General features: G+C 37.0%; 1 protein-coding gene across 1 annotated transcript in view; it reads left to right on the plus strand.

Annotated features, from left to right (window-relative positions):
• The window catches only part of Uggt2 (UDP-glucose glycoprotein glucosyltransferase 2), an 83,144-nt gene that overhangs the window by 21,072 nt on the left and 35,189 nt on the right, over positions 1–26,883 (plus strand). Inside the window, exons 8-21 of the mRNA XM_048341172.1 lie at positions 1,087–1,187; positions 2,709–2,808; positions 4,987–5,047; positions 7,109–7,200; positions 8,325–8,475; positions 10,186–10,305; positions 11,143–11,228; positions 11,736–11,871; positions 14,698–14,823; positions 16,143–16,307; positions 16,620–16,743; positions 16,838–16,936; positions 19,681–19,787; positions 25,230–25,436. Coding sequence (XP_048197129.1) covers positions 1,087–1,187; positions 2,709–2,808; positions 4,987–5,047; positions 7,109–7,200; positions 8,325–8,475; positions 10,186–10,305; positions 11,143–11,228; positions 11,736–11,871; positions 14,698–14,823; positions 16,143–16,307; positions 16,620–16,743; positions 16,838–16,936; positions 19,681–19,787; positions 25,230–25,436 — 1,675 coding nt within the window. The remainder of the gene's footprint in view (positions 1–1,086; positions 1,188–2,708; positions 2,809–4,986; positions 5,048–7,108; positions 7,201–8,324; positions 8,476–10,185; positions 10,306–11,142; positions 11,229–11,735; positions 11,872–14,697; positions 14,824–16,142; positions 16,308–16,619; positions 16,744–16,837; positions 16,937–19,680; positions 19,788–25,229; positions 25,437–26,883) is intronic.

Consider the following 26,883-nt stretch of genomic DNA (forward strand, 5'->3'; position numbering starts at 1 on the left):
GTTATCTCTAGCAGAAAACTAAAACATAGTATCCAGAACTTCAGAGATGTAATGAATTACAAAAATGATGAATAATATGGACCTAGAACTTAAAGAAATGTATGCCTCATTAGAAGAGAAAATTATTCCTAAATTTCTTTGCCACAGATTTCCATATTAAAAACTTTTTAACATCTTAATTGTATATGCCTATATAAGTAAGCTTTCAACAAATAAAATTATGCTCCTCTTTTTTTGTTATTTGGACCGCAGACAAGGAGCGCAATGGTGAGTCCTTTCTAAGTACTCGTGAGTGGGAGTGGCAGAATTTTATATGTGCCTTCCTTTATTTTCAAGAAAGGAAATTGATAACGGTTTTATACAGGAAAATTAGAGGAATGTTGTTGTTCATGCTTTTAGTTCTTGATATTACAAATACTTAGAAAGGGCACTCAGGTCTGTTTCCTGGTAAGTAAATAGCTGTGTCAATCAAAGATTAACATTTTAGTAGACGGTGCTCACTTATGCAGGTAGATGAGTTATGTTCCTAAACTATTCTGAACAAACGCTCTAGTCATGCTCTTAAAAAATTAATACATCCAGTAAACAGATTTACCCTAAAAGATATTACCTAGCAGATAACAGTATATTTTAATCCATATCTCCCTCATATTTTTAATTCTATTAATATAGCTATATCACAATTTATTATCTTAATTCCAAATGATTCCTTTGTATCTATATATGTAGAAGTTAATTTCAAAGGTATATTGGTTATGTAATGATTTATAGTGGATGCTAATTAACATAACCTGGGGGCTGGCAATGTAGCCTAGTGGCAAGAGTGCTTGCCTCATGTACATGAAGCCCTGGGTTCGATTCTTCAGCACCACATATATAGAAAACGGCCAGAAGTGGCGCTGTGGCTCAAGTGGCAGAGTGCTAGCCTTGAGCAAAAAGAAGCCAGGGACAGTGCTCAGGCCCTGAGTCCAAGCCCCAGGACTGGCAAAAACAAAAGTTCATTAATAAAAATAATACAAGCAAAACATGGAAAGAAATAAAATGTATTTTAAAAAATAATTAACATAACTTAATATTCTGATGCAGAGAACTATATTCGGATCTTAGAGATAATCTGACAATATTCCAAAAATACCTGATTGAAAGTAATAAGGAAATGATCCCCTTGAAAGTCTGGGAACTACAAGGTATAGTATTTTGAGCTACTTTAATTGATCTCCATTTTATTAAATAAACTTTAAAAGCATGATAATGATTTATCTTACAATTACTAATGATCAGAAAAAAACAAATTATATAATATAAATTGTGACTTTTGTGGGAATACATATTTAATTAAAATATTATCAAGCAAGTCATAGTTTTATGTTTATAAGACTTAAAGTTATGAGTGTAGTTACTTGACAATCCCATCTTAAAAGTATACGTTGGGGCTGGGGATATGGCCTAGTGGCAAGAGTGCTTGCCTCGTATACATGAGGCCCTGGGTTCAATTCCCCAGCACCACATATACAGAAAATGACCAGAAGTGGCGCTGTGGCTCAAGTGGCAGAGTGCTAGCCTTGAGCAAAAAGAAGCCAGGGACAGTGCTCAGGCCCTGAGTCCAAGCCCCAGGACTGGCCAAAAAAAAAAAAGTATACGTTGACTGGTTCTGATGACTCACACCTGTAATCTTAGCTCCTCCAAAGGCTGAAATCTGAGGATGATGGCTCAAAGCCAGCCACAGCAGGAAAGTCTGGGAGACAAGATCTTCAATTAACCATTAAAAAGCAGGAAGTGGAGCTTTGGGTCAAGTGCTAGAGCACTAGCCTTGAGCAATAAAAGCTCAAGGAGCGCACCTAGGCCCTGAGTTCAAAACCCAGAACCCACATATGTGTAGTATATATTGATGTATCAGTCTCAAATATGAAATCACATTTCAGAGACTGTAACACTCATTCAAGTCCTATTAGCTAGATGTGATGGTGCGTGCCTGTCATTCCGCTGCTTGGAGGAAAAATGCAGGATTATTGTGAGTTTGAGGCCAGTCTGGACAAACTTAATAAGACCGTATGTCAAAAACAAAATACAAGCATAAATGTTTGTGTAAGGTCCACCCCCTGGGAGGGCTCCTGGCAGATGCCCCCCACCTGCTTAAGTCTGTGCCAGGACCTGTTACCTAGGTAACTGTCACACCTGGAGGTAGTTACTTCCTCCTCCTCTGAGGTCTTGTACTTCTATCCTCCTGATCTCAACCTGATAAGCAGCCTAGGCTACAGGTGTAAGCTATGCTGTTTCAGTATTATATTTGTATTTGTATATTATATATTTGTAGGCCACACAAAATGATCAAAGGCTGACGGGCTGGGGGAAGCCAAGACACATACATGCCTGTCCCCTTATATTCCCTCAGGTACCAAGTGGCTTCACGTCCTTTTCTGGCCTGGGCAGAATGATGTTCTCCACACCTACTGAATGTGGAAAAATACCTTTATGTTAGAGTTAATTTTCATATGTCTCTTTTGAAGTGCTACCATATACTTGGTATTAAATGACAATGATCCCATTGTAAACATGTAGTCTTTACCTTAATAAACGTAATAAATAACTTTCCATTTACAACTTTATTAGTGTTCACATGTGGTAAGTAGGATAGTTAATAGCCATGGAAATATTTATAAAGGTATAACACTGGAGTCCTTGAGGACGTTTTTTCCTTTTCCTTCCAGATCTTAGTTTTCAAGCAGCTTCGCAAATAATGTCCACTCCGGTGTATGATGCCATAAAATTAATGAAAGACATTTCACAAAATTTTCCCACAAAAGCCAGGTGGGTATATCAAAATGCATTGGTTTGATTGTAGCCAGAATTCTTTCCATTAAGAATTTTTTGAGGAGAGCTGATTTCATAGCATGAATATGTCAATTCTATTAGGATTTTTCAGCATTCATATATGATGACTTTATTATTAAAGGAAAATACTGGCTTGTACATGTATACTGATGATACACACTACAGAATAGAACCATTAAATGAGGTTAGTGGAAGACTAGATTTAATCAAACTCACAAGAAAAATTTAAGCAATAAATTTAAGCAATAAATAGTATATATGAAAGTATTTCATTTATATGCCATATGTAAATATTATGTGTATATGTACATATATGTGTGTGTTTTTCTTTTGTAAATAGAAGATCTGTACCCAAAGTAATGGTACATAATGTTCTTGCCTTGCAGATTTCAAACATTAATGTACTGACTTTTTATGAAATGGTTTTTTTGTGAAGATGTCTAATTAAACTGCTTCCACAAAATTCTGGTGTTACATTAAACGTATTTTTCATTTTACTAGGTAATACATTTACATAGCTAAACATATCCAATATGTACATTTCAGATTTTATGCAGACTTACAAAATAACATGACTTTGATAGATTTGTGTTCTGGTTAGGAACAACAGAGTATGAAATGCTAAGAACAAGTAAAGTATACAGTGGTCTCCTGAAATTAGAGAAATTTGTAACTTTAATTACAGGTTAATAATAAACATTTATAGGATATTTTAAGTGATTTTTTCAGTGTATATTAACTATATAAAATAATTTCATTGTGACATTGTCATGTATGTATATAGTGTACTATGATCATATTTGCCTCCCCATTCCTTTAGCTAATTTTAGATTAAAGTCAGGAATTTTAGAAATCACTATACTAATTACATGAAATATGTATGTGTATATGTAAATACATGTTTAGCCACACTGCTTTTAATTAACAGCTTTTGTGATTAGGTAAAATATAGTAAAATAATTCTATTTCTAATAAGACAGTTATTTAACCATTACATGAAACAAGTAAAACTACTTAAAAATTCTAGTGCTAAGCTCTACCAAGATCTGTGGTTTTCATTAATATGCAGATTTTCCAAAATATATTAACATTGCTTAATGGCTCAATTATAGGCTTGAACATCTCTCTGAAGCCACTCAGTAGACAAATCAGTCAATGTTTGTAAAGTGGAATATGTACTAATAGTTAAGTGAAATTTTTGCCTATTATTTTTATGCTGCCAAACCTTGTTGTGGGTGGTAAAAATACCCTTTTCTGCCTGAGGTTTCCTTAAAACAAAACCATGCATCAACAAACAATTTTTAAACAATTTTCTTCTGTGTGTAAAACTTACAGTCCTATAATTACGCATTCTAAGGAATTTTCAAGTTGAATAAATAGCCCAAAAGAAACATTTTTAAATTCTGTCTTTAAATTATAAAAGGGAATTATACACTCTTCCAGAGTGAATAATAAAAATTCACAATAGTCATGTCTTTTTATCAGCAAATAACACATCTGCAAATTCAAAGAGGGCAGATGGAAAATATTCATTAAAAAAAGCTTGTATTTCTGCTGGACATATACAGACTTATTCTTGTTATTAACCCTTAAGTAATATAGTATTAACTACTAACAGCACTACATTAGGTGTTCTATGTAATCTAAAGATGATTTAGAGTGTAGAGAAAGATATATGTGAATTATATGCAAACATTATGCTCTTCTTAGAGAAATGAGCACTCACCTGTGGATTTTGGTATGGTGGGATTCACCAAACCAAACTCCATGCATACCAAAGTATGACTGTATTGCATGTATTTTAGAATTATATGCTCTAGTAAGATCTCAAGATAAATTAAATTCCTGACATACAATAAAAATATTTTGGAAGTTTTCATTCATATATATAATGCTACTGGTGATTTTAGTCAAATATTTTTGAAAAAATAGTACTAAATGAATTTCATATTCCAAATGAAGGAATATGAAATTGAGTCTCCATTTTACCTGAGTCCAATACTATGTCTAATAAAAGGCTGTATTGAAATGTGTACTTTTCATTCCTGAAACATTTGGAAAGCAAATCTTCCTAAAGCATTATAATACCTAGGATTCCAGATTACTTCTTAACGTTTAAAGAAAAATGAATAATATCAGTATTTATTTTCTCAGATCTCTAACCAGAATTGCTGTAAATCAACATATGAGGAATGAAATACTGAAAAACCAAAAGGTTTGTTTGAATTTCTCTTTTAAAAAAAAAATCACACTAACTTGCCATTTCACACTTCAGATCTTTAATTTTTATAAAAAGGGGAATGCCAGTGCTACTTTATGCTTTTTGGTTTGGGTTTTTTTGTTTGTTTGTTTATTTATTTGCTTTTAGTGCCTATACTAGGGCTTGAACTTGGTCCCTGAGCTCCTTTTGCTTAAGGTAGTTTAGGGGAGATAAGAGTCTCACAGACTTTCCTGCCTGAACTGACTTTTAGCCACAAGCCTCAGATCTCAGCCTCCTGAGTCGATAGGATTATAGGCATGAGCCACAGGTGCCCGGCAAGGATATTACATTTTTGTATTATCTACTATATGTAGCATATTCTATGATTTAGTCCATCTTCCCTAATGTGGTTCCTATTTATTTCTCCCTAAACTATATGCCTTCTGCCCAATCAAGTTAATCATTCTGTTTTTCATAACTGGTTTTGCTTAAATGCCTTTGAGCAATGAATCAATGTAAGACCTCTTGGCAATACTAGAATCCTATAAGAAGTACGGCAGCTTTAATGAGTACTTTTTATAAGAAGCTAACACATGACATTATCGTTAGGTCACTGATGACCCTAGCCGTTTCAATACTACGCTAGCAATGTCCTGGCTCCATTTCATAGGTTAGACCTTAAGTATATTGTATTGAATTCTCATGGCCTTTAGGAATAGGAGTTTATGTTTCTCACATTAAAAAAAGTCTCAAAGTAAATGTCTGTGAGCATTATGGTTTAAGAATTTCACAGTGTCACAGAGCGTCATGAAACACCTCACAGATAACCTTCTTTGGGGTTATAAGGTAGCTAAAAGAGCAAGGGAAATGGCAAGAGCCTCGTTAAAGCCCTTGAAACACTTTGGTCAATTTTGGTTTCTGTTCCTTTTGCCAAGATTTTGATATGTGGCCAGTTACCAAAGCTTTCAAAGCTAAGAAGCAACACAGACTTAGGAATTCAGTGGTTTAAAGATGGACAGGCAATAGGAGTGATGCCCAAACCAAAGGATAGATATATAGACATACAGAGATATAGTGTGTGTGTGTGTGTGTGTGTGTGTGATACAGATATAATTATTCCCATTTTACAGGTGAGGAAACTGAGAATTAAAAAACTTACCAAATTCCCTCAAATTTTGTGGATAGTAGCTAAAGCCCAGGATTTAAACCAGTCTGTTGACTCATACCAAGCCTTTGATAACTTTGCTATACTGACAATATCTTTTGTTGTTGCTCTGGTACCTAACATGGTTTCTGGTACACAGCAACAACTCAGGAAATATTTACATGAAAACTCAAACAGTGCTTCTTGAAGACTTTTGTGAATTTAGAATGAACTTCAAATATTCATATGCACTCTAAAGTTTTACTTGGAATGTCATTGCCTTAAAAGAGAGGCATGTGACAGTTGTCAGACTGCATGCAGTGAGCATGTATTATATAAAAGGCAGCTGACAAGCATTCATTGTAGTCTTAGAATTTCCATGTCATATATTGCAGTGTCAAAACATTCACATGTTGAATTCTGTCTAAACTGTCATAAAATTTCCATCACTTAATTTATGGACAAACATATCTATACTATCAGGTCTACTCTCTATACTTTTATAAGTAAAAGTATATTGGAACATAACCATGCCTATTTGTTTACGTATTGCATAAGACTGCTTCTTTCTTTTTTTTTTTTTTTTTTGGCCAGTCCTGGGCCTTGGACTCAGGGCCTGAGCACTGTCCCTGGCCTTCTTCCCGCTCAAGGCTAGCACTCTGCCACTAGAGCCACAGCGCCGCTTCTGGCCATTTTCTGTATATGTGGTGCTGGGGAATCGAACCTAGGGCCTCGTGTATCCGAGGCAGGCACTCTTGCCGCTAGGCTATATCCCCAACCCGCAAGACTGCTTCTTTCTTAGAAAGGCAAACTTAACTCATGGCGGCAGAGACCTTGTAGTCCGAAAAGCCTGAGGTGTTCACTTTCTAGCCTCTGAGGTAGCCCTGGACTGTTGGGTCACTTGTTTAACTGCTATTTTCATCTATTTCAAGTACCTCCGAGAGAGATTTGGGATTCAGCCAGGTGATGCTCGTCTATATATAAACGGCCTTCGTATTGATATGGATGTTCATGATCCTTTTAGGTAAGTCGTAAGTTACTGATATATAATACTGTGGTGTATATAAAGGTAGACATTGTCCTGAATTTAGATTTTCTCAAAATGCAATTGCTTTAAAGACAGAACAAATGAACACCAATGCTAATAAAATATGGAACAAAAAGTGAAAAATACATTGGCAGCGAAATCCAAAATTCTTACTTTACAAATAAAATGTAGAGTTTAGAGATTTCAAGAAGTCACCCACCAGTGGTATAGCCCAGACTATATATATATATCTTGCTTTTCCATCTGTGCCTTGTGATGTTTAAGTTGGTTCTCTTTTTAGTGCCCATCTCCTCATAGACTATTACTTTTTTCCTGGTGAGAAGTTTGTTTTGTGGTGAGAATTGTCTAGGTTACAGACACACAAGATGAAGTCATACACACAGGTCACCTTGAAGCTCTTAGAAAACAGAGCTTGGCAGAGCAGGGCATGGGCATTGATGTATACCTGAAATTTCTACTATTCAGGAGGCTTAGATTGGGAAAATTGCTTTCAGGCCAGCCTGGTCAAAAAGTAAGGGAGATCCATCCTAACAAATGAGCTGGATTTGAAACTTCTGAGTATTGTTCAAATAAATAATGTGAGTCTGCTTTAAAAAAAAAATGCTGGGCACCAATGGCTCATGCCTGTTATCCTAGCTGCTAAGGAAGCTGAGATTTGGATCACTGAGGTTCAGCGCCAGCTCAGCCAGGAAAAGTTTGCCAAACCCTGTCTCTACTTAACCTGGGGAAATGCCAGACGGGAGATGAGACATGGCCCAAGTGATAAGAGTGCTGAATGGGAACAAGAAAGCCAACAGAGAGGGGGAGGCTCCAAGCTTAAGTCCCAGTACTGGTGGCAGGGGATAATACTTTGTGTTCTCTTTTAAATAATAACAAGATCTTACTGTTCTTCATCCCCCAAAATCATATAAATTACCAATGTTATTTTAATAACTATTTAGTACTAATTGTCTTAATTTGATAAACATTTTAATGTTTTCTTGCTAGTAAAGATGTCAGTGGAAGATAGTCTAGTGCTTTGAGAAATCTGTCAATCTTGAAAAGATTTTTTTAATTTGGAAAATCAAAATAAAATTCATTTCTTTTTTTTGGACATAAAGTATTTTGCATATGCTGAAATTAGAAGGAAAAATAATGAATGGCCTTCAAAATCTCGGGATTGATGGAGAAGATATGAGAAAATTTTTTAAACTAAATTTACATCCTCAAGAATATACCTATGTATTAGATATCCGACATTCTTCTATAGTGGTAAGTGCTCATGCTGTTCTTCGTTTTAAAATTGATCGTATACTTAAGGCTTAGCATAAAGCCAAGTACTTTGTGGGCTTCAGAATGAGTTTCAGTGCTTTAGGTGAGTGCTCAGTAAAAAAGTGAAAAGATCAGCCAGGTGCTGGTGGCTCACACCTGTACGCCTAGCTACTCAGGAAGCTGACATCTGAGGACCACAGTTCAAAGGGCGCCCCAGAAGGACAGCCCGTGTGACTGGTATCTCCATTTAACCACCAGAAAACTAGAAGTGGAGCTGTGGCCCAACGTGGTAGAGCACTAGCCTTGAGCTGAAGAGCTCAGGGACAGCGCCCAGGTCCCGAGTTCAAGTCCCACAACCAGCAATTTTTTTTTAAGTAAAAATATACACTTATTTCCCCTCTACTTTGGAGCTCTCATAAGAATATCTACCCAGGCCGTGTCTTTTCCAGCTTAAAGATAAAACAGAACGAAGTAGCACACGAACAGCAATGAAAAAAATGAGTAGTTTAAGATCTAAGGAATATAAGAATTGCCCCTAGGACGTGATGAAAATCTTGCCTAGACAGTGTTCAGTGGCCCAATAATTCTAGTCTGTGTCACAGCCCGAGAGAACTTTCTCTTGAGATCTGGACACACCCCTTCCTTGTCTGAAAGCAGAAGCGGCTTCTGTGCGGGGTATGCTTGCAGACCGCTGGCTCTCACTTTTGGGGAAGCAGGCGGTGAGACTGTCCACTGCTCTCCCTGTCTCCGCTTTAACACCTGCTGGTTTGGGCTTCTTTCCAGAACTCATCTTATACACTCCTTCTAAAGAGCTTCTTTTTTTTTTTTTTAACATTTGAGATTACATGGTTTTTGTTTTATTTACCATCCTCAAGTCCAGTAATGTACTAGAAGGACCCACAAGACTTGGTTTATTAGAGACCATGGTTATAGTTGATGGAAGTCTAATGAAAAGCTGGTGCCACCTTCCTTCCTGATAGTTGTACAGAACACACTTAATTCGATATGTGTCACTGCGTGCAGAGTGCTTCCCTCCTGATCGCATAGTGGAACCGGAGCATTCCTGGATGTGGAAGGAACGAGGGGTCTGATATGGAAGCCCGCCGTGGCTATGTGCCCGCTACTCTTGTTCACCAAAGCCTCCGAATGCTCAGGGGCAAAGCTCTTGTGTCACCTCCCCTGACAAGCTGTTAGGACTGCGACAGCATAGCTCAGGATCTAATGGTTAACAACTTTCAAGAGACAAGTTGATTTAGGCAAACTAAAAATAAGCCGTTAAAGGTGTTTTGAGGACTCAACAGACAGTTCAAAGCACATCATGAACAATCCTTTCAGAGTCCATTTTACTCTCTCTGTATTTGTATTTGTAATGTGGGATCTTATTGTCAGAGCCACTCATGAGGCGGGAAACAGGGAAGGAATAGAGCAAACTGTAATAACACGTCCTGGCACCTGTGGCTTGTGCCTCTAATCCTAACTATTTAGATCTGAGGATTGCAGTTCAAAGCCAGCTTGAGCAGGAAAGTCTGTAAGACTCTTACCTCCAATTAACCAGCAAAACACTGAAAGTACAGTTGTGGTTCAAGAGTATGTTTGATCAGAAATATAGAAAGCTTGTATATGTTTTTTATCCATCACTTAACATAGTGACTTGAAAATAATGGAAATGTTCTCAATATAGTTCTCACAGATTTCTGGACTCTTTTCTAGTGGATTAATGACTTAGAAACCGATGGCTTATATGCTACATGGCCGACAAGTTGCCAGGAACTTCTAAAGTCAGTATTCCCTGAAACTATACCTTCCATAAGGCGTAATTTTCATAATTTGGTGAGTTTTATATTTTTATTATTAAATTATCTTTGTGGAGGTAACATTTTTGTATTGGTAAGTAGGACCTCAGTTGTAAGGAAGATTTACCTGGTGAAGACTTGAGATGATAAGGCCAGATGGTCATTAATTTTTTATCTAGGAGTTCACTATTACAATACTGGATATCCAAGGTGTTGGGCTCAAAATATCCAAATAACTTTATTGAAATTTTGAAAAAACTCAGAATTTATTTTCTATTTTCACATAGGAAATATTTCCTGTATAGATCTTGAGCAAGAAGTTACATTAATGGCACTTTGAGTCAAACTTATAAAGTTGTTTACAGCAAAGTTAGTGAACATTTACAAAAATAATTTCATTCTGTAAAAAAATATTATAGGGGCTAGGAGTGTGGTTTAGCGGTAGAGTGCTTGCCTAGTATGCACGAAGCTCTGAGTTCGATTCCTCAGCACCACATAAACAGAAAAGGCTAGAAGTGGTACTGTGGCTCAAGAGGTAGAGTGCTAGCCTTGAGCAAAAAGAAGCCAGGGACAGTGCTCAGGCCCTGAGTCTAAGCCCCAGGATTGGCAAAACAACAACAACAAAAAAAGGATTATACTGTGCTTCCACAAAGAAGATATGTAATCTCATATGGAATTACAAATGTGATCATATTTGGATGCATAGATTCTAGAAATCCTCCATAAACTGTGAAAATCTTATATATACCTCAAAAATATTAATAGAAATATGTTTAAACATTTATCTTGAATTTTATGTTTTAAACTACAGGACTCAGACTAAATTTTTAAAAATTCTAAAGTGTAAAAGCATCAACTGTGTACTTGCTTCTAGGTTCTGTTTATTGATCCTGATCAAGAATATACCTTGGATTTTATAAGACTTGCTGAACTTTTCTATCATCATAAAGTTCCTCTTAGGTAATTATAAATTTACGTTATATTATTAAATTTTGTATTTTACTATACACAGAGCATTAACATGGAATTCAGAGCACCACCCAGCTCTCATGCTTGACCACACATCTTGCATTTTGAAGCAGAACATCCCGTTGTGAAAGATTCTTTTAGTCAAAACTTATTGATATTCTTACATATCTTGTCACCTTCCTGAGAGAATAATCTTAGCATTCTGGAAACTTTTAGAATTGCCTATCTTTGTGTAATTGCATTAAGAATACCCTTACCTTTTTTTAACCCTCCCCCCTGAAATAAAGAGTGGTTATTTTTTTTTATTTTCACCAACAGTGTGTTTGGCATTATACAGGAATCTGATAGCAATGAAGATTTGTTAACAAATAATACCTCCTTTTCTCCTATTATCTACTAATGTTTCTTCCATCTAGAAGTCATAGTAATATTTTAAGGTAGGAGTTTATTATGGTTCACAGATAGTTGTGACATTGCTTATTCATCTTCTTTTCCCAGAATTGGTTTTGTGTTCATTCTTAATACAGATAATGAAGTTGATGGGACAGATGGTGCTGGCATCTCTCTTTGGCGAGCTTTCAACTATATTGCAGAAGAATATGATGTAACAGAAGCATTTAATTCTCTAGTACAAGTAAGTCTATTCATTAGATAAATTTCTTTAGAATGTATCATTTTCTTGGAGCATTGTATTTATTACTATTTCAAATTCATGAAAATTCAAACAAATGATCATTTGATTTTTGAAGAACATAATTGTGAGGCAGGACCAAAATATATGTTTGCATAAATTAACCCAATCATTAAAAGGATTTAAATTGCATACATAATTTTAGAGGAAATATAATGAAAATTGATTATTGGAAAAGAATACTTGAAAAATGTCTTAAAATCATTGGTAAAAAGAATATTGAAAAGATAAATACTCCAAATGGCAAAGTGTATAGATGCTTTGTAAAGAATTCAAAGAAGATCACTGAGTGACAGCAAATTATGTAAAACTGGATGATTGATGCTGAGTCTAAAAGAGATGTATAAGAAAAGTTAGCGGGCTGGGAATATGGCCTAGTGGCAAAAGTGCTTGCCTCGTATACATGAAGCCCTTGGTTCGATTCCCCAGCACCACATATATAGAAAAGGCCAGAAGTGGCACTGTGGCTCAAGTGGCAGAGTGCTACCTTTAGCAAAAAGAAGCCAGGGACAGTGCTCAGGCCCTGAGTTCAAGGCCCAGGACTGGCAAAAAAAAAACAAACAACTTATCCTCAGGTGGCCTGTAACCAGATGGATATCAGAAGAATAGTGGTTTAAGGCCAGCCTAAGCCAAAAGTTCTTGAGACATCAACAGAAAAGGCTGGATGTTGTGATGCAGGCCTGTAGTCCCTGGTAGACAGGAAGTATAAATAGGAGGAGATCTAGGCCCTATCTTAAAAATAAGTTATAGAAAAAATGAATCATAGCTCAAGTGATCCTCTGAATTCAAACTCTGGGACTGCCCGAAAAAGATTAAAAAGTCAAAAATTTGGTAAGGAGCCATTAATGAAGATTAAGATTATTTTATAATTGACAGTTAAATTACTTAGTACAATTTGTAAACCATCCCACATACTTAATCTTTCTTTTATAGCACTTTGTATTGAAATCTGTCATTTCAAATGTAACTTGGTTTTTCAAGAGATTGTACATCAAGTTGAACATTATGTTAGATAACTGAAAGACAAGTGATAGACCATACAGTGTTACATGGAAATTAATGTCTGATACAGATACCACGTAAATTCTTACCCTGCTTCCATACCTGCTTAATTCTCTGTCCTAAGATACAGAAACTATCTATATTTCAGTTACCTGGTACACTTTTTTGTCTGTAAGATTATGCTAAGGAACATATGTCAGTAGTATATCTTCCTTTATATTACTGATTGTTATAAGGGTTTATAAAAAGACTTAGTCGACTTGCATCTTTTATTTATATCCAACTCATTACGAAAGAATCTATATGATGCTCAAGACTGAAAACTCTAAAGACATTCAGAAATTATCTGTACCTAAGAAATCCTACGTTTCAATATGGAATTTCTATTCTATAAGGCACTGATTTTCATGAAACAGCATACTTATCCTTGAATTATCTATTGTGCTGTTCATCGTGATGCTGTCTCTTGGAAAGCCTACTTAATCTTGAAACTAAGGGTTTCATCACAAAGCATCATAGAAGCAAGTTAAAATACATGAATAGCATCCAAGTTTCACTAAGCAATTAGCAAGCAGAAGGAGGACACAAAGAAATGGATGCGCTAGGAATGTTTAGAGGATCCATTGGGTCAACACTGTGAGAAACTTGGTAATAATTCCCATATATATGTTTAGAACATCAAAATTTGGTATCTCAAAACTCCATGAGAAGTCCTATTTTAGGGACCAACATTCTTTTGAAAGTACATTACATCCTTTAAATGACTGCCTTTTCTTAAATTGGAATATTTTTTGTACCAGTACTGGGGCTTGAACTCAGGCCCCGAGCACTGTCCCTTAGCTCAAGACAATAATAATGAAGTGAATTTGGATTAAAATCAATGTTCTGAATTGACCCATCAAAATACCTTGTGCTCATGGCTCACACTTACAATTTTAGCTATTTGGGAGGCTGAGATATGAGGACTGTGTGAAGTTCAAAGCCAGCCTGCGCAGGAAAGTACAGGAGACTCTTTTCCCTAATTAACTACCAAAAAAAGCCACTGTGGCTCAAGTGGTAGAGTGCTAGCCTGGAGCAAGAAAAGCTCAGGGACAGCACCCAGACCCCGAGTTCAAGTCCCAAGACTGGTACACACATACAAACACACACACACACACACACACACACACACACACAATTTGTATTTACTGCTTGTTCTTTTTGCCTGTGAAATTCTTTCCCAGGTATGTGTTAATGCTAAACCAAGGTTAATTTATATCTTAGCTGATTCCTCCCTGCAGATTTGCCCTTTATCCAGGGACAAAGCCAGTCCCCTTTCTCCATACTCAAGATAGTAATTGGGTCATTGTTGAGGTTCAGTAACTACTTGTTAGCAGAAGAGATGAAAATAAATAGAATAGGAAAGAAAATAAAATAGCCTACATTTGGCATGCATGTAAGAACGTTTAAGACTAAGAGAAGAATGTGGATGCAAAGAAAATGTAGTGAAGACATACAAATTTTTGAAGAATATAAACTATCTTTTATTAAGAATCAAGGTTGATCAAAATAGAATGCAACATAAAGCTGTCATATTTTTGAAATCTAGTTTCAGAATGTTTATACTATTATTAAAAGAATGTATTATAGGCTTAAAATTATCCGCATCTCTAAATAGTATCATGAGGATGTACAACTATAAAATATGACCTTTACAAACCTAGTTATATGCTCTGAGAAAGAAAACTAATTACTATAAAAAGGGTTATAATATTTTTATTTGTACAGATGTACCAAAAAGTGAAGGATCTACTCTCTGTAGACAATGTGAAGAGTGTTCTCCAAAATAAATTTCCTCATGCTAACATTGGAGATATTTTGGGAACTTATTCCAAATACGATAAAGAAAGAACGGTAAGTTGAAACATTATGTAAAATGAAATAAGCCAGCACAGAAAATAAATAGCACCTGACCTCACTCATCCGGAATCTAAAAATGTGGATCTTCTTATAAGTGTGGATTTTACAAATCATGACAACAGTAAGTGAAGACAGTGGCAGTTTCCAGAGGAGTACGGTGGGAAGATTGAGGAAATATTGGTCATACTATACAAAATTAAATCACGCACATAGGCTGGTAGGCTTTGGGGGAAAGTTTGGGCAGCAGAAATCATGCACGTTTGCGTTACTGGGCCGTACTATCTAGGGCCTGACGCTGAGCCAGACCAAAGAGAGGGAAGATGAGACGTTGTCAAGGTTGAGTCCCAAACTTCAGTTAAACAACAGCCTGTAAGAGAGAGAATGCCATTGCTAAGATTGAAAGGAATGGAGAGGAGAAATATCGAGAGATGTGATCAGAAGCTTATTTTCATATAAAATCAGAAATGCATGTCTGTAGAGTATAAAATGTAAAGTATAAAATAAGCATTCTGTTCATTTTATTTGTCATGAACCCATTGGTACTCTTGCATGCTATACTTACTCTTCATTAAGTCCCTTGGGACTTTGTATATGCCTCTAGATTTTGTTTGTAGTCATGTGAGCCCCATAGGGAAGACTTCCAGTTCTGTTTTCACTGGGTCTCAAAAAATGCTGGTGGTGGGCTGGGGATATAGCCTAGTGGCAAGAGTGCCTGCCTCGGATACACGAGGCCCTAGGTTCGATTCCCCAGCACCACATATACAGAAAACGGCCAGAAGCGGCGCTGTGGCTCAAGTGGCAGAGTGCTAGCCTTGAGCGGGAAGAAGCCAGGGACAGTGCTCAGGCCCTGAGTCCAAGGCCTAGGACTGGCAAAAAAAAAAAAAAAAAAAAAATCCTGGTGGCAAGATTCAGTATGTATTAAATTAATGAATACAAGGATCAAATAAGTCTCTGGTGCAAACAGACCTTCTGATTATCAGTCTATGTCAAGAGTCAGGAAGACCACTATACTGCTCTTGTTTATGAATAAAGTGTGTTGTATGTGTGTGCTTGTCCACTCTTGTCATCAGAGGTGAGTCATAATGACCAAAACTGGACAAAGCCTAAAATATTCACAGTCCAGCCCTTTACAGAAAAGTTTCCTGACTCCTGTTCCATGTAAATACATTGTCATAGTAATTGGGAAAGACATGTAAAATTAGCAAAATTGACCTTTCTATGCCAAGGAGAAAAGTTATAATGTCTCTTTTTTCTTTACATTAATTTTTCAAATAGCCATATTCTGTTTGACACTGATTTTTTTTAATGAATAGGCAGGAAGCAGCTTTTATAAAATAACTGGATTAGGTCCTTTGCCTCAAGCTCTTTATAATGGTGAGCCTTTTAACCTTGAAGAGATGACTATTAAAGATCTAGAAGTGGCTATTCTTCACAAGATGATGCATACATCCGTGTATTTACAAAGAGATGTCTTTATGGTAAGTAAGCATGTCAAAGAAAATTCATGGATGACATTCATAAATAATAGTCTTTTTACATTTTTTAACAGCACAAGACTAAAATATGTTTATCTTGATCACTTAATCATAATTTTAAAAATTAATACTTAAAATTTATCTCATGTATAACTCTGTAATTCTTTAATTGGAAAGAAAATTAAGAGACATTTTTATGGTAATCCTAAATCACATACTGTATATTGATTTATTTTAGATTAATTCCTATGTATATATTTCACATTATTTTTAAATTTGCCTATATTGTTGAAATAATATTTTTTTTATTTTCAGGGTACATTAAATGATCAAATGGATGCAATTGATTTCCTAATGGATAGGAATAATGTCGTACCCCGTATAAATTCTTTGATTTTGGATTCTACACATCAGTACATTAATTTAATACCTTCTTCAGGTAAAATAACCCTCCATTTGTTGTACAAATATTTATTGTGAATGCTTCAGTAATTCATTATTTTTCATTATTCTTCATTATTCTTTTTTTCCAGTAACTGCTGATGTTGAAGACTTCTCTACTTTCTTTTTCTTGGATTCACAAGATAAGAGTGCTGTAATTGCAAAGAACATGTATTATGTAACCCAAGAAGGTAATTATGCTGTTATTTTCTGAGACTTCTTACTGAAGTAATAAAAACTTAAAATTTTAATAAGTGCTTGCATAACAAATCTTATTATGTTTCTGTTTTGTTTGCTTGTGGTCTGGGGCTTGAACTCTGGGCCTGGGTGCTGTCCCTGAGCTCTTCACCTCAAGGCTAATGCTCTACCAGTTGAGCCACAGCACCACTTCCTGTTTTCTGAGTGCGTTATTGGAGATTAGAGTCTCATAGACTTTTCTGTCCTGGCTGGCTTTGAATCTCGATCCTCAGATCTCACCCTCCTAAGTAGCTAGGATTACAGGTCTGAGCCACCAGTACCCAACTATGTTTCTATTTTTTATTAGAGTCTTGGGTTTCAATTTGACAGTTCATAATTTCTTGCAATTTGAGGAATTGTGTTTCTTATTCTCATCACAGAGAAAGATTCATCTTGCCTTTTTGTTTTTGTTTTGGGTAAGATAATCCAATTTCACCTTTTTAAAGAAAGTAATGAACCCATCTCAATGCTGTGTAAATAGCATTAATAAATGTGCAATTCTGAGATCAGAAGAGAAAATTATTTCTCTGCATTGTGATTAAGCAAAATCCAGATGTGCTTCTTAAGTTGAGTATCATAACCAGAAGAAGAAAGACTTAAGTCAATAACTTCTGGAAATATAGATTTAGCCTAAACAAAGAACCCAGCAGGGATCACAGATTTGTGAGAAAATATATAGAATTTTGTTAGCTTGGGCTGGGAATATGGCTTAGTGGTAGAGTGCTTGCCTCGTATACATGAAGCCCTGGGTTCGATTCCTCAGCACCACATATATAGAAAAGGCCAGAAGTGGCACTGTGGCTCAAGTGGCAGAGTGCTAGCCTTGAGCAAAAAGAAGCCAGGGACAGTGCTCAGGTCCTGAGTTCAAGCCCCAGGACTGGGGAAAAAAAAATTGTTAGCTTATGTTTTGCTTTGTTTTATTTGGCCTAGTTCTGTTTGCTTAGTTGATAAAAGATAAGCCAATAAGTAAAAGATAAAAGTAGACTGCTTTGGTAAGTACATAAACAGTGAGGTTCTAAGAGTCCTAGTGGCCTAAAGTTGTTATTCTGTTACTTATACATGAGAGAAAAACTGAAGTTTTTCTTTTTTTTTTCTTCTTTATTGTCAAAGTGAAGTACAGAGGGGTTACAGTTTCATATGTAAGGCAGTGAGTACATTTCTTATCCAACTTGTTACCTCCTCCCTCATTTTCCCCCGCCTCTACCCTTCCCCTTCCCTGCCTCATGAGTTGTACAGTTGGTTTACACCAAATGATTTTGTAAGTATTGCTTTTGGAATGGTTTGTCTTTTTATCCTTAGTCTCTCAATTTTGGTATTCCCTTTCCCTTACCTATTTCTAACGTATATACAGTACCCAAGGTACTAAGATCAGATACAGTGATAACATGGTTAAAACCATGGGAAGGAAATACGAGAGAGAGAAAAAGAAAAGAAAAGAAAAGGGTACGGTTTCACATGTCACGTTGAAAATAATTACAACAATATACCACTTGTTTCCAAGAATACTATACAGTAGATTCAATCCAAATTTCAGCCAGTTGGCCTCTGGATTACTTTCTAACAGATTCCATGAGTTGTTTTTTTTAATCATATTGTTTTATGTTTTTCTACAATAAATCCAAGAAGGAATAAAATAGAATACAGTTCCGTCTTTTGGCAGCTGTGTCAAGTAAAAAGCAAAAGGAGTCAGATCAGTTTCTGAGTTATATTTTTTAAATGCCCTTTAGGCATCGCCTATACCTAATGCCTTTGGTTAAGCCCATTACAAAGTAGGATGTTAACTATGAAACGTTTTCCTCTATCTGTACTTATGTGATAAAAATTATATAATTTGAGAATTTACTGAGCACATTTGAAATATTTCTTGTTAACTAGCTGTGATGGCACAAGTGCTATCATTAGAGGAAAAAAATGGAATTCTCTTCTTCATTTTTCTTACACCTTTTCTTCTCTTACACTTACCTTGGTTCTTGAAGCTGCCTGTGGTCAGGTCCCCCAACACCCAGGGGTGGTGGGTGCAGGTAGAATCAAAGCTATCCTTATGTTCTGCTTGTTCTCTCATTATTAAAGCTATTGGATAGTTTCAGATTATTGAATATATTCATAGCCATTAAGTTCAGTTTTATTCAACAGTAAATGTTTTGGTAGAACAAACTTTTTATTATTTTAAATTGGAAACCTGGTGTAAAGGATTGATTTCTGTAGGTTTAAGTGACCGCCAGTAGTGATAATAAGAATTCAGTGAACTATATGCTAATAAAAATATTTGCATTTTCTGAAGCTATTAGTAAGCTTATTTGCATCTTTTTTACATATATTGATATATAAATTGGTATAAATACAGGGTTGTTGTTTTCTTTTTTTACAAATGTATCCGGAAGGCAATTTTCCTTACCAACTCTAAACACTGAAAACCATAGAAGAATTTCTCTAAGATAAGAATAACCCACCGTATTTCTTGAGGACTGGTTTGTTGTTGTTTTTTTCTTTTCAGTGCCTGTTTACATTGTATACAATGAATTACTTTTCTAGCATTTTTATATATGAATATTCAAGTATTCCTAAACATGCATTATTTTAGATTTGCCTATTTTCAGAATGACAATACTATTGTGTGTGTGTTTGCAAACTGTATATGTTGCCTTCCTTTTAATTTGATTTTAGAAAATTCATTTATTTGCCTGTTTGAACATTTCAGATGATGATGATGATGATGGCGTGATTTCCGCAGTCACTCTGTGGGTCATTGCCGACTTCGATACGCCTTCTGGAAGAAAACTGCTTTCCAGTGCATTGAAGCACATAGTAAGTTCAGAATCTTCCTAGAAACTATTTCTTGCAGTGTCAGCAAGATAGAGTGAAGAACATGTATTAAGTTCCTTTCCTTCTCCGTGTTGACATTTTCATTAACTTGACTGGAATATGGTGCTGAGGAGACTACGTCAGCAAAATCAGCTCATTTCCATGTAAAATAGGCAACTTCCCCCCGAAGAACACCTGCTGTCTTCTGTGACTCACAACTGCCTGTGGTAGCCCTTGCCGTTAGACACAGAAGTGTGTGGTTACACCATATAGTATTCTGGAGCTTGCCACTTCCTTAGGGAAGCCAAGTCAACTTTTAAGTCAAGAGTAGCTAATAATTTTTAGTCACATAGTTAGGCAGCACTTTCTCTCCAATTATGGGAGAAAAACTAAGTAAATTTACTTACCAAAGATATTATAAGGTTTTAACCTTAGTTTTTCCTGTAACTAGATAATCTTAAGCCAATATACTTAAGGAGGTTAGTTTTGTAATTATTTAGAAGTGCTTCTTAATTTAATACCTATATTCCTAGAGGAACATAGATTTATATGTCTATAGATTTTTTTAATTCCTAAGAAATAGAAACTAAAATACTTTATGTATTTACTATTTATATTAGCTAAGTATAAATTTATTGCGACATAGAAAATTACTCCATATATTACTGGGTAAAGCAGCGAACATTTCTTCTTTCACCTGTTTCTGAGGTTTAGGAATTCAAAAGCAACTTAGCTAAGTGGTTACGAGTGAGGGCCTTGCATGAGGCTGTGTGAAGATGTTGTCTTCAGCCGCATTCCTCTGAAGGCTAGGCTGGAACTGCCAGCAGGCCTTGGCTCTCACTGGCTGTTAGAGCACCTCATCCCATTGCCACATAAACATCTATTTGGTGTTGATTCTTAAATCCTCACAGCATGCTGGGCTCTAATGGCTCTTGCCTGTAATCTTAGCTACTCAGGAAGCTAAGATGTGGTGAGTCTGCATCAAGGCTTGAAGCCAGCTAGGGCAGAAAAGTCTGTGAGACTCTCATCTCCAGTTAACCAGCAAAATGCCAGACAGAAGTGACTCAAATGGGAGAATGCCAGCCTTGAGTGAAAAAGCCAAGTGAGAGTGAGCTCACGCATGCGTGGGTGTGCAGGTATGCACACATGCGTGCACACACACACACACCTCACACTTCACATCATACACCGTGACAGCTGGCCTTCCTCAGAATAAGTGATAAAGCCTGGAAGTCACAAAGCAGTTTTCTGTTTGTTGTACGCGTTGTCTCTCTTCACTGTTAGAAAAGCTCCTACAGACTCATTCAGGCCAGAAGGTGAGAAGTGCTGCAACCACAACTAACACATTTGGAATAAATCATGTATTTTAAAGGAAACATTGTAACATTTATAGAAGTATTTTTACATTGTACTAGACCATGTCAAAATGCATTTGGGCTTTTCTCAGTAACCTATAGACCATTGAATTTCAAAATAGGTTGTAATGGATCTATGACATAGCAATTATCTTTAAGGAAAAACTAACTTTGGCCAGCTCAAGAAGTGCTGGGAGCATGTTTTCTGAAAGGTTTATAAACTGCCTTCCCCCGGGAGCTACAACATGATAGGTATAGCTTTCATTTGACTTAATTTTAAAACTTTGCAAAATGCCATTTGAATTACTTATCTCTTTATGGAATATTATATAAAGTGCATTAATATGGACCCGGCACCAATGGCTCACACCTGTAATCCTAGCTACTCAAGAGGCTGAAATCTGATGATCATGCTTTGAAGCCAGGCCTGGCAGAAAAGTCCCCGTTAAACTCTTATCTCTAATTAACCACTCAAAAACTGCAAGTGGTGCTGTGGTTAATGTGGTAAAGTGCTAGCCTTGAGAACAAAGAGGCTCAAAGACAGCTACCAGGCCTTGAGTTCAAGCCCCATAACCAACATGACAAAAAATTGCATTAAGGACTGTCTGGGGGTGTGCCTTAGGACATACCTGGAGGCGTCTATGGGGGCATCCCTGGGGGCGTGACTTAGGACATTCCTGGGGGCGTGACTTAGGGCATGCCTGGGGCGTGCTTGTGGAGCTGCCTCGGGGCATGCTTGGGGGTGTGCCTGGGAGGACTGCCTGGGGGTGTGCCTTAGGACATCCCTGGAGGTGTCTGTGTGGGCATCCCTGGGGGCGTGCCTGGGTTGGGCCTGGAGGATTGCCTCGGGGCGTGCCCGCGGGTGTGCCTTAGGTCATCTCTGGGGCCGTCCATTTCATGGCATTGGATACAAATGGCACAACTGGTATTGTGGCTCAAACACGGGAATTATTTTAAGATACATAAATCAAGGAAATATTAGGAAATATTGCGCAGTTAGGCCCAACATTTGAGACAGGTAAATAGTGCTAAGTAATTGAAACTAATGAACGGGCCATGCAATGGCCTCCAATAGTTGTACAAATGAGCCACACACATTCTGCTTGAGGAAAATCAATTTAACTCTAAACATAATTTGTGTTGAAAGGAAATGTCACTTGTACATTGTCCACATTGGCATAAATTAAACTCATCAATTAAAGTTTTTTTAAAAAATTGCATTAATATTCAGAAGTAGAAACAATTTTCCATCTCAAAAAATGCTCCCTACTCAAAGTGGGAGCCTTGAAGAAGGTAAACTTTGTATAATAATTTAAATGTTCTAAAAGAGAACATTCTTGCCCCATATGATCGATCATGCTGTGAATTATACCGCGCATCAGTCACACCATCCATCAAATGCAAAGAACGCATTATGTCCACACTCATTTTACAAAGCTAAGATTACTTCAGAACCAAATGCCTAAAAGGGCATTAATAAGAATAAAAGATGAGGGCTGGGAATATGGCCTAGTGGCAAGAGTGCTTGCCTCGTATACATGAGGCCCTGGGTTCGATTCCTCAGCACCACATATACAGAAAATGGCCAGAAGGGGCGCTGTGGCTCAAGTGGCAGAGTGCTAGCCTTGAGCAAAAAAGAAGCCAGGGACAGTGCTCAGGCCCTGAGTTCACGTCCTAGGACTGGCAAAAAAAAAAACAAAAAAAAGAATAAAAGATGATAGGCCAGTCTTAATCATGACCATAGTTGCAAAAACCTAAAGCTCTCAACACCTGCTATCTAATGGAGGGCGACTTGCTCTTAACCCAAGGATAAAAGACTAGAGATTTGGGGGGAAAAAGAGAATGCAGGAACAGAGCTGTACAGTTATTAAAAACCTAGTCTGTGATAAAAGCCGTATGGGAGAGTAAAGATTGTTCTGTGAAGTTCCCACTTTTGACATCATACAAAGAAATCAGTTCCAAATGGACTAGAGATCTAAACATAAAAAGCAAAACAATAAATTCTTGAAAATAATGTAGATTATCTTGATGACTTCAGAGTAGGGAGTGATGTTTAAAATAGGACCTAAGACACCATAGCTTAAAATATCAAGAGGTTAAAAGATCAATAAATTGAACCACTGGTGCATGAAAAGTTAAGTACTAGTTTCTGTTGAAAACAATTGGTAGCATTTCAGACAAGCCACAAAATGGAAGAAGATATCTATGCCTAAATAGTCAAAAAGTCGTGGAGGCTTATAAATCAACCCTGTATACCACAAGGGGAAAAGATAATCTAATTAAAATACAAAAAGATGCTACACATTGGGCAGACAAATCAGAAAAGAGGCCAACAAACATATTGAAGGATGGCTGGTAGCATTAATGACTGGGAAAAGCAAAGTAAAACCCCAGTGCACCAGAATCACTTGATTCAATTTAAATTACAGTACAAAATGCTTATCAGTCTATGAAGTAATGGCACACATATATTACTTGTGAAAATTAATACAGCTAACCATTTTGAAAACCATTTGACTGCTTTTTTGTGTGTAGAATTCTAAACTACAAAAAAACTCAAAACATACAGAAAAGGTAGAATAGATGCAAGGGTATATTTATATCATAGAATTCTGTGCAATTACCTATATTGGTTACTTTTATCGTCACTGTGATCAAACACTTGAAAAAAAATACCTTAAAAGGAAAAGGATTTATTTAGGCTCATTGTTTCTGAGGGTACAGTCCTCAAGGTCACTTGGCCCCATGTGATTGGGCTCCATTACCAATGTGACAGAGGAGAGCAGCTGACTTGTAGCAGACAGGAGGCAGAAAGTAGAACTACAGGAACACGTAACCCCAGAGACACACCTCCAGTGAGCTGCCTTCTCTAACCTCCCTCCCTCCTTTCACTGTCTCTTCATAACATCATGTTATGAATTCATCAAGGATTAATTCATTGATTAGTTCAGCCCTCATGATCTAATTGTCTCAGGAAATGCCATCACAGACATCTTTACTAATCTCCTAGGCAATTCTCAATCCTATCAGGTTAACAAGATTAGCCATTGTAGTAGAGCCTTGGAAAATAAAATGGAATGGTTAAAAGAAAACCACAAAATACTACATGCTATGTGATTCTAATTTTATGAAATCCAAAATAGATTAAATGTCTAGCAATGCAGACTTAGGGAGTAAACTAGAAAGAAAAGTAGTAGTTGTCTTTAGAAGAGCTGGAGGATATGATAGGTAGCAGAGGATGTGAGATGTCCTTGGAATACAGTCAGTGTTTCTTGATTTCTTGATCTTGGTAATTTTATGATAGTCTAATTCACCATCTGTGTCTGTGTCTGTGTGTGTGCGCACACATGTGCCAGTCCTGGGGCTTGAACTCAGGGCCTGGGCACTGCCTCTAAGCATCTTTTGCTCAAGGTTAACACTATGTCACTTGAGCCACAGTGCCACTTGTGGCTTTTTTTATGTGGTACTGAGGAATTGAACCCAGGGCTTCATGCATGCTAGGCATGCACTCTACCACTAATCCAAATTCTTGTTTGTTTGTTTTTTTAAGGTGTCATTTCACACACTCAATAAAAGAGGTTAAACCTCTTTATGCAAAGAGGTGAAGCAGGAAGAGAGTTAATGACATGGTTTTCAAGCTATTTTAAGGGTAGCATGGCATTCAGTCAGTTATCAGAAAAAGACTAACCGCATAAAGTGACATAGTTAACTGTACAAGCCTACTGGGAAAAATTCTGGTTAGCAATAAAGGTATATAAGATTCTGGCCTTTTTTTTAAATTAAATTTTGTTGACAAGGTGTTGTGCAAAAGGGGTACAGTTTCATAATAAAGCAGTGAGAACATTTCTTGTGATATCTTACACCCTCGTTTTTCTTTCCCTTCCCTAGATCAAGTAAGCATATATAAAATACCCACTGTACCAAAATCATATACAGTAACCACGTGGCATACGCCAAAGGAAATCCACCTAGAACTTTAAATACAATGTCAACAATAGAGTCCTCCTGCGTCCTTCTCTTGGAGTTGTCATTGCTTATCCTCATCTTATAGGAGATGCTGGGCTTTTTAACTCCTAAATGTGTTTTTCAGGAAACAAGTATCCATAGTCGATTGGGAGTTATTTATAATCCTACGTCAAAAATAAATGAAGAGAACACAGCTATTTCTAGAGGAATTTTAGCGGCCTTTCTGACACAGAAAAACAACCCTTTAAAGTGCTTTCTCCGGAAACTGGCAGAGGAAGAAACAGCTACAGCTATTTATTCTGGAGATAAAATTAAAACTTTCCTTACTGAGGTCAGTAACTACTAGTTTGAAATAATAAACACATGATGTATTTCTCAAAAGTATAAGTTAAAATACTTAAAGATACTGAAAATATCAATAGGTGTTATCAGCTGGGGACAATAAGCAGTTATGTACAGAGAAAAATGATGAAAGTTAAGTGATATGACTACATCGAATTTCATATATTTCATTAGACTACTTCATGCATCTCAAAGTTGCTGCATTCTAGTTAGGAGACATAAAAAAAACCCTGAAGATCAAATCATTAAGAAGCTAGGCTTAGGGCTGGGGATATAGCCTAGTGGCAAGAGTGCCTGCCTCGGATACACGAGGCCCTAGGTTCGATTCCCCAGCACCACATATACAGAAAACGGCCAGAAGTGGCGCTGTGGCTCAAGTGGCAGAGTGCTAGCCTTGAGCGGGAAGAAGCCAGGGACAGTGCTCAGGCCCTGAGTTCAAGGCCCAGGACTGGCCAAAAAAAAAGCTAGGCTTAATAACTCATACCTGTTATCTTAGCTACTCAGGAGGCTGAGATCTGAGAATTGTGGTTTCAGCCAGGACAGAAAAGTACATGAGATTCTTATCTCCAGTAAACTACGTAGAAAAAGCCAGAAGTGGCGGTGTGGCTAATGTGGTAGAGTGCTAGCCTTGAGCACAAAGAGGCTCAAGGACAGTGCCCAGGCCCTGAGTTCAAGCCTCAGAATGGGCAAAAAATAAATAAATAAACCATGTAAGCAAGTAATCCTTCAGTAGTTCAGTAAAGAAGAATTTCTCCAGTATGGGGGAAATTCTGAAGTTAAAAGATGATCTTATGGAAGCAACATTCATTTATCTATTCAAAAAATAGGCTCATGCCTTTAATCCTAACCACTCAGGTGGCTGAGGTCTGAGGATCATGGTTCAAAGCCAGCCCAGGCAGAAAAGTCCCCGTGAGACTCATCACCAATTATCCACTCATAAACCGAAAGTGGTGCTGTGGCTCCAAGTGGTAAAGCGCTAGCCTTGAGTTAGAGAGCTCAACGACAGCCCAAGCCCTAAGTTCAAGCCCCAGGACCAACAACAAGAACAAAATATTGATTAACTGCAAGACAAGATATCCTTGTTAAGGCAGATAAAGTTCCTGGGTTTTGTGGTGCTTACATTAAGATGCAAAAGACAGACAATATGTACTGCTAGAGAAATGTAGACTGATGAGAGGTGGAAAATTTGGAGAACTACATCTCAAACAGAGTGATCAGAAAAGGCAGTTTTGCATAAAATTGAAATTGAGCCACAAGAAATATTGGAGGAGAATGTATCAGACCAGACTGTCTTGCCATGTCTGAGGTATAAGCAAGTCATTACATCATGGCCAGAGAGGAGGAGGTGGTAGGGAAAGCACTAGGAGATGAGGTCAGAGAAATAGTGCCAGTTATTTTAGTCACTCGGCAGCCATGGTAAGGAACTGATGGTTTTT

This window comes from Perognathus longimembris, chromosome 3, assembly GCF_023159225.1.
Source record: "Perognathus longimembris pacificus isolate PPM17 chromosome 3, ASM2315922v1, whole genome shotgun sequence".
In the NCBI taxonomy this organism is placed as follows: Eukaryota; Metazoa; Chordata; class Mammalia; order Rodentia; family Heteromyidae; genus Perognathus; species Perognathus longimembris.